The sequence below is a fragment of the Ursus americanus genome, chromosome 4, assembly GCF_024610735.1.
Source record: "Ursus americanus isolate L20-20 chromosome 4, mUrsAme1.1.p, whole genome shotgun sequence".
NCBI lineage: Eukaryota > Metazoa > Chordata > Mammalia > Carnivora > Ursidae > Ursus > Ursus americanus.
Window position 1 is genome coordinate 53,067,535 of NC_142130.1, and position 13,525 is coordinate 53,081,059.

Consider the following 13,525-nt stretch of genomic DNA (forward strand, 5'->3'; position numbering starts at 1 on the left):
GTGACTTAACTAGGGGGAAGGAATCCTTTCACAACGGATACATCTATCAAACCATTATGTACATTTTAAATATCTTACAATTTTATTTGTCAGTTATACCTCAATAAAGCTAAAAAAAACCACAAGGAAATGTTTGAAGATAATACTGAATTTTTATTTATTCTTGATTTTAATCAGTCTTTTTTTTTTTGCCTAGATATTGCTATTTATGATTTTTTAGTTTTATTTAGATATTACATAACACATAACTCACTCACTTGAAATAATTTAAAGACATTCTTCAAATGTATTACCTGGGGGTGGAGACTATAGGAAGGAAGGCTAGAGATTATTTTTCTAGGCAGTTCGTCTAAGGTGCTGGCTTGTCTGCTAGTTTTTCCTCTCTTCAGACTCTTTTTCTTTTCTCCCTCTTTTTATTTTCCAAAGCCTCCTGAAATTTCTAATTGAGATAAAACTCACTTAACATAAAATTCATCATTTTAAAGTGTACAATCCACTGACTTTTAGTACATTTAGTACATTGTGCAATTAGACATCACCACTGCCTAATTCCAGAATGCCTTCACACTGAGGCAGGCTGTTACAACTCTGTCTTGGCCTTCTCTTCCTGTTTGTGCAGTCTTTTCTCAATATGTATTGCCCTGGCCAAGTGCATGGACTTCTCAATTCCTGGGAGAATGTGAGAGTTTTTCAAAGCCCCTCATCGACCACCATTTCATTCCCAAGCTCTTGGTTTGTATATTGTTTGAACCAAACTATTATTTCTTGCCCCATGCAGTGGAAGCGAATATATTTGCCTTTAAATGTTTTCAACAGACTTCTCTTTTCCCCCCAATCCTCAGTCCTAATAGAGTTGGGCAGACTAAATGCAGGCTCTTTGAGGGGATCCTTCAGGGAGTTACTGGGTAGGTTGAAAGAGACAACCACAGTTCTTTGAGAATAAGTCCCTCGGGCACTAGGAACCCATGGTGGGAATGCAGTCTTCATGGCTGCTGCTGAGCTGAGAAGCAGGGAATGGGACCAAGGTAAGTTCAAATGCTACAAAGCTCTCTTACAAACATTTAACGATTTTTTAAATTATAAGTTTGCCTGGTCTCTGTACCCTTTTAGTCAGTTTCCAGAGTTCCAGTAAAATTGATTCTCATAATTTAGGCCAGTTTTGTCTACTGCTTTGTGGAGCATTGGGCTTGTGGGTTTCCTGACTGCCATATTTACTGATGTCACTTTAATCAGTCTTATTATAAAACAGATATTTTATTATCAATCGATTTTTAGTTGCAAGTGAAAGAAAACCCAACCTAAACTGGCTTGAATGAAAGGTAAGTCTAGGAGTCTGAATGGTTAAGCATAAACTAGATTCACATTCATTAGCACTTGATGTCTCCAAGGCTCTCTGGACAAGGCAGGAGCAATGGCTTCAGCCTCACATCCTCTCAACTCCCAAATCATCAAGCCGCGTTTCTGGTAATTCCTGTATAGGTTCTGAGATCGAATCTGGTTAAGTCATTTGATTATCCCCTCATCAGTAATTACAGCCAAGGGAATGCTGTGCTCTGATTGAGTTAGGTCTGAGGCAGTTGCTCCATCCTGTGGTCAACAGTGAGGCCTACTCTAAACACATGGACAGAAAGGAAGAGGGGAAAAATGGGGGATCAGATGGGGTTTAGGGGGAGAAAGAAAACCAATGTCTTATACAATAGCCTTTGAGAGCTCTGCATTGTTCTTTTTAAATGTTTCTAGTACTAGAAATAAAACAAACAAGCAAAAGAGAAAGAGAGAGGGAGGCAAACCAAGAAATGGACTCTGAACTATAGAGAACAAACTGATGGTTACCAGAGGGGAGGTGGGTGGGGGCATGGATGAAATAGGTGATGGGGATTAAGGAGGGCACTTATGTTGAGCACCAGGTGTTGTATGGAAGTGTTGAATCACTATATTGTACACCTGAAATTGTATGTTAACTAACTGGGATTTAAATAAAAACTTAAACATGTTTCCAGTACTCCAGAGCCAAAAGAACTTCAAACCCTGAAGCCTTTTACTGCAAGATTGGAATAGTAGCAAATTCTTGTGGTTTTGAAACTTAAAAATAAATTTATTTATTTATGATTTATTTATTAAAGATTTTATTTATTTGATAGGGAGAGAGCACAAGCAGGGGGAGCAGCAGAGGGAGAAGGAGAAGCAGGCTCCCAAACAAGCAGGGAGCCTGATGCTGGTCTTGATCCCAGCACCCTGGGATCACGACCTGAGCCGAAGGCAGACACTTAATGGTCTAAGCCACCCAGGTGGCTAATTTCTTTTGTTTTAAATTGGGATCATTTTGTAGAGTTCCAGAAACCCATGAATGTACTGAGTCTTGGAAATTTGTTTTAAAAGAATAATGAAGTGATCCGATTGAGTGGTTTCAACTTTGTTATTGCAGATGTGAAAAAAGTTTCTTTGAAGCTAGAGATCTTCGTCAGCACATGAACAAACATCTTGGCGTGAAGCCATTCCAGTGCCAATTTTGCGATAAGTGCTATAGTTGGAAGAAGGATTGGTATTCCCATGTGAAGTCTCATTCTGTCACTGAGCCTTACAGGTAGATAAATTTGACCTGAACTTAGCGGAGATGTATATGTACTTGGATTAATTCTTTTGGATGCTGGTGCTTTGGAAAAAATAATTTAGGTGTTTTTTTTACCCCCATTATAGGTGTAATATATGTGGCAAAGAATTTTATGAGAAAGCATTGTTCAGAAGGCACGTAAAGAAGGCTACCCATGGAAAAAAAGGAAGAGCAAAGCAGAACCTGGAACGGGTGTGTGAACAATGTGGAAGAAAATTCACTCAGCTAAGAGAGTATAGGAGACACATGAACAACCATGAAGGTACCTGTACTTAATATTATGTATATATTTAAGTAGGATAAAAAGCCAATCCAATAGTGACTCTCCCTTTACTAGGCCTCTTGTCTGTTACCTCACCTTCCTTTGATAAGAGTTTAATCCCATGTTATGGAATATTTATTCAAGTGATTGAGGTGATCCTGAACCTGGGTGCCTAGTTATTGTGTATGTAGATAGGTTTCTTTTTTAGTGAGCTTGGTATTGTAGGTCAGCTGGACTATTGGAAGCTTCTGTTACCTTATCCTAAGATTATAGGAAACTCAAAATTGTCTCTCAGTAACTTCTATCTCCTGATACACCTGTAGAGAGATTGTATTGCAGAATCTAGTTTATTCTAAGGTACACCATTAGGTCCTAAATAAAAGATTGCCATAGTCCAGATAGAAGGGGTTATGGGCTACTGTACCTAAAGAAAAGCATTATTTATCAAGGAACTTTAATATATTTTGCTACTTGTACCTTACACACACACTTCTCTCTCTGTCTCCCTCTCTTTTTTAATAGGGGTTAAGCCATTTGAATGCTTAACATGTGGAGTAGCTTGGGCTGATGCCCGATCTCTAAAACGCCACGTCAGAACACATACTGGCGAACGGCCCTATGTCTGCCCGGTATGTAGCGAAGCCTACATAGATGCTCGAACACTCCGTAAACATATGACTAAATTCCATAGAGATTATGTGCCTTGCAAAATAATGCTGGAAAAAGATACCCTTCAGTTTCATAACCAAGGAACTCAAGTGGAGCATGCTGTTAGTATCTTAACAGCAGACATGCAGGAACAAGAAAACAGTGGTCCTCAAGAACTGGAGACGGTGGTGGTGACGGGAGACACCATGGAAGCGCTGGAAGCTGTTGCGGCTACGGAAGAGTGTCCATCAGTGTCCACGCTCTCTGACCAAAGCATTATGCAAGTGGTTAATTATGTGTTGGCACAACAGCAAGGACAGAAGCTCTCGGAAGTGGCAGAAGCTATTCAGACTGTTGAAGTGGAGGTGGCACACATTTCAGAAGCAGAATGACTATAGCTATAGAGAGAAAAGAAGTGACATGTATACTGAACTCACGGAACATCTGTTTACAGTACTATGTGACTGTCTGCCTGGAGTTGGTAGGTCAAGGCTCTGAGCTGTTTGGTGATGTTTGAACATCTCCGAACGGTTTGTCTGGCTAATGGTGTCTGTTGAAAAGTCTATTTACTGTAAAGAAATTGAAAACAAATCTACTTGATGGCATTGGTTTATATCATGGTGTACTTTTTATGAATTAATGTTTATAAAGGATTGTACTAAATTAAAAACTGTATAGTTTCACTTGCATTTTGACATTATTATATACTTTGAGTTTAAAAGGCTGCACTAGTCAGATCTTCTTCTCTTTTATTCTCAAAATAGAGAGGTTCTGTGATTTCATTTGCCCTGTTTATAGGTTTAAAAAAAATCTAATATAAAGCATTTTAGTAGGATGCATAGGTATATTACATTTTTAAAATGCTTCAGATCTGTGATTCTTGACTTCTTATTTATTTTAACCCCTTATAAGTCAGGGATTTATTCTATTTTAAAGCACTTAATGAGTTACATGTTGTAATCAAGTTTGCACAGTATACTTATCTATATGGGGAACCCTTAAATAAATAGCTGATTTTTTAAATGCCATTAAAATGCATGAAATGCCTATTAAAGCCTTACTATATACTATCTCTTCAAGGCAAGTAAATTGACCATGAGCAAAGAACACTGTTATTAAACACTGTTAATGGGAAATTTCTCCTTGATAACATGGGACAATGAATGAAAAAAATCTCATTCTTTTGCTGAACAATGAACAAATTAAAACTAGATTTGGTATGTTTGCAGCTTTTGTATCATGTTTAATTGTTCAATTTTGTTGAAAAACTGCAATTTAGAAATAGGATAGCAATATAGACCTCTACAGCGGTCCTGTGGATACCGTATAATTGTCAAGTAACTTCAGAATATTGAAAAGTCTTCAGTTGAGCCCTCATTTTAGTATACTATTTGAAGAAGTTAAATGATTATGGTCCACCAAATTGTTGAAAGTAAATTATTTTTAAAAGTTACCTGAGAATTATATTAATTTGTGTTTTTGATTTTTAAATTCCCACTCCTAGACGCTATCCAGTTTTCCGATCTTCAGAATAACCATGGGGGAGATGCCACATTTCTCTCGTGTGGGAATCTACCACTCAAACTATAATTGTTAAAATTAAACTTTTTTAAGTATTAGAAGCTAATATAAGATATAAAATGAAGATATAAGCAAATCACATGTAAATCATTCCTAAAGCACAAGAAAAGAATGTGCCTTGATGTACATATATTATTAAGATACTTATTCCAGTTTACTTAAAAAATGGCTAAAAGGTAAAGACTAAATATGACGCCATGCATGCATTGTACCTGCATATGTAATATTTGCATTTGCAAATTTCCCATTGTTTCTGTAGCTGTGTGGCTGACTTTCAATTTTAAGTGAATTGACATACAGTCTGTAACTTTATATTGGCTGCTTGTTTATCGTACCTTTCAGTTAGTGAAAACGTATTTCACCCTGACTTGGAATTGTGTCTTTTATGTTCCATCTTCACTGTTGTTATTAGATTTAGTTGGTTGTATAAGACCATTAATGTATGTCAAAAATTGTAAATAAAAGATGTTGAATCTTGTTTAAAAGCATAAGCTTTGGAGTTGAGCTTGTCACTTTTCTATTCATAAATCAGTTGCTGTTATTTGATATGTTATTAAAGTTAATCCATTTTTAAAGGGAAGGGGAATAGAATACATTAAAAAAAAACCATTGGGTGAAAACATAATAATATTAGAGCTTCTTACTTGTAAACATAATTTTGCCACAAAATTGGAAGTAGTGTGACTTACTGCCTACTTCGGATAATTTAAACATGTAGAGTTACAGGGCGCCTGGCTGGCTCCGTCGTCGGTACAGCATGTGACTCTTGGTCTTGACTTTGTGCATTCAAGCCCCATGTTGGGCATGACTTTTTTAAAGATGTGTAGAATTACATAATTCCATGTTAGAAACGTGTTAAAGTTGCAGAAATTCAGTTTTATATTGCCATGGGGGAAACGTCTATATTTAATTCACAATTCCTTTTTAGAAACACGCACTGCGGGGCACCTGGGTGGCTCAGTCATTAAGCATCTGCCTTCGGCTCAGGGCGTGATCCCGGGGTCCTGGGATCGAGCCCCACATCGGGCTCCCTGCTCTGCTGGGAGCCTGCTTCTTCCACTCCCCCTGCTTGTGTTCCCTCTCTCGCTGGCTGTCTCCGTCAAATGAATAAATCTTAAAAAAAAAAAAAAAAGACACATTGGCTTGTCAGGTGACTCTCCCCTAATTGTGTGGGTACCCCTGGTTAAATGTACTTCTTAACTCCTGCTGCCAAGCAGTTTGAGTCATTGCTGTTAGTCACTGAAATGTATTAATTGATAGCAATCAATGAATTCTCTAACATGGATCTGAATCTGTTTTATTAAAAGCGGCTGTATACAGAATTTCACAGGGTTGCCTAAACTGCTAGACTTAGAGCAAATCCAAACCCTCAGTGTTCTGTCGTTTTTAGTGCATTGGTGTACACTGTGCATGATGTTTCCTGCTCACGATTCTTCTTGTCAAACCTGTAATCTCTTGGAAGTTCCTAAACAGTTTTACATCTTACATTTGGAACATACATAATAAAAGCCATTGCTTCCTTTTGATCCTATATGTTGATCAATGCGAGTTTGTAGAAGCTTGGGGAGCAAAGATGCATAAGTAACTTATTTAATCAGTTTATACCAGACTTATAGTCTATTACTTGATGTTTTGAGGTTTAAATACTGCTGTTCATTGGATTTTTCCTCGAGAGCCTCACGGATTTGGGAGTATGGACTCCTCTCCAGTAGGGCCTCATCTTTTGGAAGCCTGTGCCGCCCACATAGGCTGAGGTTTTGTGTTTGCATCTGCTGGGTTGCTCCAAGAGTGTTCATGGTTAGGTACCATTTTCATGTTAATTCTCAGACTGGTTTCCTGGACCAGCACCTGTCAATTCGAACTTCAGGCAAGTTTGAGAGCACACTCGCTATTCTAAATCTTCAAGGGAGGCTTTTGCCCACCGACAAACAAGTATCCTTATCTGCTGGACTGGTGAACTGAGTTTTTTTCTTGACTGTTCTTTCACTGAAGATGTAGCTCTTTGTTTCTTTTTTCAGTAGGCTCCCTGCCCATCTTGGGGCTTGAACTCACGACCCTGAGATCAAGAGTTGCATGCTCTACCAACTGAGCCAGCCAGGTGCTCCCGTGTTTCCAGTATTACGTTTAATTCTTTTTCCAATTTCTGTAGACCTAAATCCTGATCTCGTTGCCTTTTAGCTGTCAAAAGCCCCCGCTCTGAAACTGCCAATCCCATCTACCACAAGGCCACTACAAGTTCAACTCCATTTTCTCTTACCTGGGGACTCTAGGACATTCCCTTTCTTACAAACTTGGTATTATGATTTTCAAAGGAGTTTGTTACATTTTATCAAGTGGAGTTTCATGTATTTTGATCTCTTCCAAACTCTGGAAACCGAATAGTGTTCTTTAAATATTTTCCCTTCTGATTACTTTTTATTTCCAAAAGTTTTATTTCTACCCTCAATACCTCTTTCATTCTCCCCTTCTTTTTCTTGCTTCCTGATAACCTCCTTGGAGTTCCTCAACCTGATCTGTAACTGTTCTTACTCAATTGTCTATTCTTCATTTTAAAAATTACATTCCTTATCCTAGTATTTCCGATTGGTTCTTCATAGGTGCTCATTTCTGCTTCCCTTTTCCATTCATCTTTTCTTACCTTGCTGGTTGGATGTATTCGGTTCACTTTAAACGCTGTGTCTGTCTGTTCTGTGTGCTCTGCAAAAAAAACTTATGTGTATATACCAACTTCACCATTCTACCAATAATGGATATTTGGGTTATTTTCAGTTTGGGGTTATCCTGAGGAATGTTGCAGGACCATTTTTATCCTCTTGGTATATACATGGGTGTGCATTTCTGTTGGATACATAACTTAGAGTGGAATTTGAGATATTTGGATTCGTGAACCAAAATATTTCCCAGAGAGGTTATACCAATTGACTCTCACAGTGGTGGTTGCTCTGCATGCTTACTTATTACTTACTTTGGCCATGCCGAGATGAATGTGCTTAATATCCCGTATGGCTTTAATTTGTACTTCCCAGAAGACTGGACACCTTTTCATGTATTCGTTGGCCGTGTAATAGCATTTTCGTGAGGCAATTGAATACCTTATGCATTTTTTAGTTGTCTCTTTTCTTTCTGAAAACAAGCTGTTTTGCAATTGCCATCTCCTATTTTAGAGCTTGTCTTTTCATTCTATTAATGGTATCTTTTAATGAATGTAAGTCTTTAATTTTAATGTAGTCCAGTTTATAAATTTGTGTCCTTTTACGATCTTTCCCTGCCCAAAGATTATATTTCCCTATTTTATCTTCTAAAAGCTTTATACCTTTGTCTTTTATATTTAGATTTATGATCTGAAACAGAGGTAGACATCAAGCTTCTTTTTTTTTAAAATCTTTATTTATTTGACAGCAAGCACAAGCAGGGGGAGTGGCACGCACAGGGAGAAGAGAAGCAGGCTCCATGCTGAGCAGAGAGCCCAATACAGGGCTCGATTCCAGGACCCTGGGATAATGACCTGAGCCGAAGACACTTAACCGACTGAGCCACTCAGGTGCACCTTAAGCTTTTTTTAGATAGTATAGATTTCCAATTGTGCACACAATTTTCTGAATACACCTATTTTTTTCCACTGTTCAGCAATGCCATCGTATAAATCAAGGGTACATGCATATGTAGATTTCTTTCTGGAATCTATTCTGCTTCTTTGATTTCTGTACTCTAGTACCAATTCTTTGCAATACCAAATTGCAACAATACTATTTCCTTACAGTACTTAGGACCATACTGTAGGTTTATAATAATTCTGATATCTGATAGAGTAAATCCTCCCACTTCGTTCTTATTTCAGATTGCTTGTATATTCTATAATGAACTTACCAATTTCTATAATAAAATCCCGTTGGGATTTTGACTAGAATTGTATTGAACTTCTAGATCAATTTGGAGAGAACTGATATCTTTCTAATAACTGAATTCTCATTCCATGAACATATTTCTTCACTTATGTAAGTCATCTTTAATATCTCTCAAAATGTTTGTTTGTATAAACCTATTAGATATATTTTTATGCAATTGTGAATGTTATTTTTTATTTTTCAGTTTATTGGTATATAAAAATACAAAACACTTTTGTATGTTAAAGGAACTTTCATCTGATAAAGCTGTCTACAAAAAGCTAGAGCAAAACATTCTAAAAGGTGAAATGTTTAAAATTTTCTGACATAGTTGAAATAAGACCTTTTATTCAACTACCTTTCTAAATTCCTTTATTAATTTAGTTTTGACCGTCTCCATACCCAACTGTTATTTGGAAATAAGTTTTATTTCTCCTATTCCAATTCTAGCTTGCCTTATTGCTTTCTATAGGACCTCCAGTACAATGTTAAGTAGGTGTGATAGTTGACATCCTTGTCTTTTTTCCCATCTCAGAGTGAAAATCTGAAACTAGACAAAGATGCTACAAACAGCAACAATAAAACAAAATAAAAACACACACAAAAATCCCAAAGCAAAACAACTATAGGCCAATATCCCTGATGAACACAGATGCAAAAAACCATCAACAAATACTAGCAAACAGAATTCAAAAAGATCATTCACCAGGGCACCTAGCTGGCTCAGTTGATAAGAGCATGTGACTCCTGATCTTGGGGTAATGAGTTTGAGACCCCTGTTGGGGGTAGAGTTTACTTAAAAAAGAAAAAGTATTAAAAAAAAGATCATTCACCACAATCAAGCAGGAATTATTCCAGGGATATGAAGGTGGTTTAATACGTGCCATTCAATAAATGTGATAATGCAGCATTAACAAGAGAAAAAAAGTATGATCATTTCAATAGATGCAGAAAAAGCATCTAACAAAATGCAACATCTCTTCATGGTAAAAACTCTCAACAAAGTGGGTTCTTTGAAGGAACATATCTCAACATAATAAGGCCCATATATGAAAAACCAACAGATAACATACCAATGGTGAAAACTAAAAGCATTTCCTCTAAGATCAGTAACGAGACAAGGATGTCCACCCTCACATTTATTCAATATAGTACTGGAAATTCTAGCAGCAGCAATCAGACATGAAAAATAAAAGGCATCCAAGTTGGCAAGGAAGAAGTACAACAGTCAACATTTGAAGATGGCATGATACTATACAAAGAAAACCCTAAAGATTCTACCAGAAAACTATTAGAATAAATGAATTCAGTAAAGTTGCAGGATACAAAATTAATATGCAGAAATCTATTGTTTCTATACACCAATAATGAAGGAGAAAGCGAAATTAAGAAAATAACCCTATTTACAATTGCACCAAAAATAATAAAATACCTAGGAATAAATTTAACCATGGAGGTAAAAGACCTATACTCTGAAAACTATTAGACATTGGTGAAAGAAATTAAGGATGTCACAAATAGAGGGATATGCCATGCTCATAAATAGGAAAAATTTATATTGTTAAAATATCCATACCACACAAAGCAATCTACAGGTTCAATGTAATCCCTAACAAAATACCAACAGGATTTTTCATGGAACTAGAACAAATAATCCTAAAATTTGTAATGCCTGAAAAGCTACAGCAACCTTGAGAAAGAACAAAGGTAGAGGAATCGCAATCCCAGATTTCCAGGTATACTACAAAGCTGTGGTAATCAAAACAGTATGGTACAGGCACAAAGACAGACACATAGACCAATGTAACAGGATAGAGAGCCTGGAAATAAACCCATGCCTATATGGTCAGTTAATCAATGACAAAGGAGGCAAGAATATACAATGGGGCAAGATGGTCTCTTTAACAAAGGGTGGGAAAAGTGGATAGCTACTATGCAAAAGAATGAAACTGGACCACTTTCTCAACTCAAAACAGATTAGAGATCTAAATGTGAGACCTGAAACCATGAAACTCCATCAAGAAAGTGTAGGCATTAATCTCTTGGACATAGGCATTAATAATCATGGATGTATCTCCTCAGGCAAGGGAAACAAAAGCAAAAATGAACTATTTGGGACACACCAAAATAAAAAGCTTTGGTGAGCAACGGAAACCATCAACAAAACAAAAAGGCAACCTAGTGAATGGGAGAAGACATTTGCAAATGATATATCTAATAAGGGGTCACTATCCAAAATAAATAAGGACATTATACAACTCAACACCAAGAAACAATCCAATTAAAAAATAGGCAGAGGACCTGAATAGACCTATTTCCAAAGAAGGCATAAAGATGGCCAACAGACAAATGAAAATATGTTCAACATAACTAATCACCTGGGAAATGCAAATTAAAGACACAATGAGTTATCAACTCATACCAGCCAGAACGGCTATAATCAAAAACACAAGAAATAAATGTTGGCAAGGATGTGGGGAAAAAGAACACTTGTGCACTGTTGCTGAGAATGTAAATTGGTGCAGCCACTGTGGAAAACAGTATGGAGGTTCCTCAAAAAACTAAACATAGAAATACCATATGATCCAGTAATTCCTCCCCAGAAGGGAGGGGCCAGGGGATAGGAAAAATAGGTGCGGGTGATTGAGAGGTACAAACTTCCAGTTATAAAATAAGTCAGTCATGGAGATGAAAAGTACAGCACAAGGAAAATAGTATTAAAAATACCTTATTTGGGGGGCACCTGGATGGTTCAGTGGTTAAGCGTCCCACTCTTGATTTTGGCTGAGGTCAGATCTCAAGGTCGTGAGATTGGGCTCATATTGGGCGTGGAAACTGCTTAAGACTTTCTCCCCTGCTCCGCCCCTCACAGCCCCACACACAGCCTGGCAAGCATGTGTGTGCACGTGCACATACACTCTAAAACAAACATATGTATATAATTGTGAATAATCAAACTCACAGAAAAATTATACGTAATTTTTTTCTTGAGACATTTTATTTTTAAAGATTTATTTATTTTAGGGGCGCCTGGGTGGCTTAGTCATTAAGCATCTGCCTTCAGCTCAGGGCGTGATCCCGGCGTTCTGGGATGGAGCCCCACATCAGGCTCCTCTGCTGGGAGCCTGCTTCTTCCTCTCCCAATCCCCCTGCCTGTGTTCCCTCTCTCGCTGGCTGTCTCTCTCTGTCAAATAAATAAATAAAATCTTTAAAAAAAAAAAGATTTATTTAGAGAGAGAGAGAGCGCTCCAGTGTGGGGGAGGGGCAGAGAGAGTGAATCTCAAGCTGACTCCTCAACAGAGCCCTACGCGGGGGCTCTACCCCATGACCCAAGAGATCCTGACCTAAGCCAAGATCATGAGGCAGCCAGCCGCTTAACCAACTGAGCCACCCAAGTGCCCCTCTTGAGAATTTTTAGAGTAACTTGTCAACCTGATGCCTCATTGCATCTGAATTATTATGTATTTCTTAAAAGTATTCTTTTGAATAGCTGCAATACAGTCAGGAAATTAACACTGATACATTACTGCCATGTAATCTATGTTCCAAGGTTTCTCTAAGCTCAACTTCAGCAGCATCCTACATATCAGGATATGGTATTCTTTCACTATTATTGAAGATTCAAAGTATTTTTAAATTTTCATAATTCCTTGACACGTAATTTAGAATATTACTCTATTTCTAAACACGGACTTTTAAATCTTTTGGTATTGATTTCATATTCTGTATATATTCCATTCTTTGAAATATACTGAGGGTTGTTTCATGAACAAGCACATCATCAATTTTTGCAAATGTTTCATGAGAATGTAAAAATATTCTCTATTTTGGGCATTGTTTTAATATGTAAATTAGGTCAAAATATTAGTTTTGTTCAAATACTCTGTACCATACTGATCTATTTTTTGGTTTGTTCTATCAGTTACTAAGAATAGCTTATTAAAATATCCTTGTATAAATGTGGATTTGCCTATTTCTTTTAATTTTCACAATTTTTGCTTTATACATCTTAAAGTGTTATTAGGTGCATAAAATATATAGTTCCTGGTTAAACATTTTATCATTATGAAAGGATAAATTGAAGTGTCCCTTGTAATACTCCTGGCTCCAAGTCTACTTTGGCTGAAATTAAAATAGCAACATCAGCTTTTTTGGTATTCATATGGTGTATTTTACCATCATGCTTTCAACCTGTCCATGTTCTCATATTTAAGGTATGGTCTCCTATACATATAGTTGTCCTGTTTTTTTAATCCAGGTGCCAGTCTTTCTTTCCATACGAATATTTAGTCCAATTAAAAAGTAAGGCATAATTACCAACACATTTGCATATGAATATGCCATTTTCCCTTTTTTGCCCTGCTTGTTCCATACTCCTTTTTGAAAGATTTCAGGGCCCTAAGGTGGCTCAGTCAGTTAAGCATCCGATGCTCAGTTTCAGCTCAGGTCATGATTTCAGGGTTGTGAGATCCAGCCCCGCGTCCGGCTCCACACTCAGCACAGAGTCTGCTTGAGATCCTTTCTCCCTTTCCCTTTGCC

General features: G+C 37.2%; 1 protein-coding gene across 1 annotated transcript in view; it reads left to right on the forward strand.

The window, feature by feature from the left end:
• ZBTB11 (zinc finger and BTB domain containing 11) overlaps window positions 1-5,593 on the forward strand; it is a 30,783-nt gene extending 25,190 nt beyond the window's left edge. Inside the window, exons 9-11 of the mRNA XM_045785302.2 lie at window positions 2,426-2,584; window positions 2,698-2,873; window positions 3,396-5,593. Coding sequence (XP_045641258.1) covers window positions 2,426-2,584; window positions 2,698-2,873; window positions 3,396-3,913 — 853 coding nt within the window. The 3' untranslated portion in view covers window positions 3,914-5,593. The remainder of the gene's footprint in view (window positions 1-2,425; window positions 2,585-2,697; window positions 2,874-3,395) is intronic.
• Window positions 5,594-13,525: the final 7,932 nt, after the last annotated feature.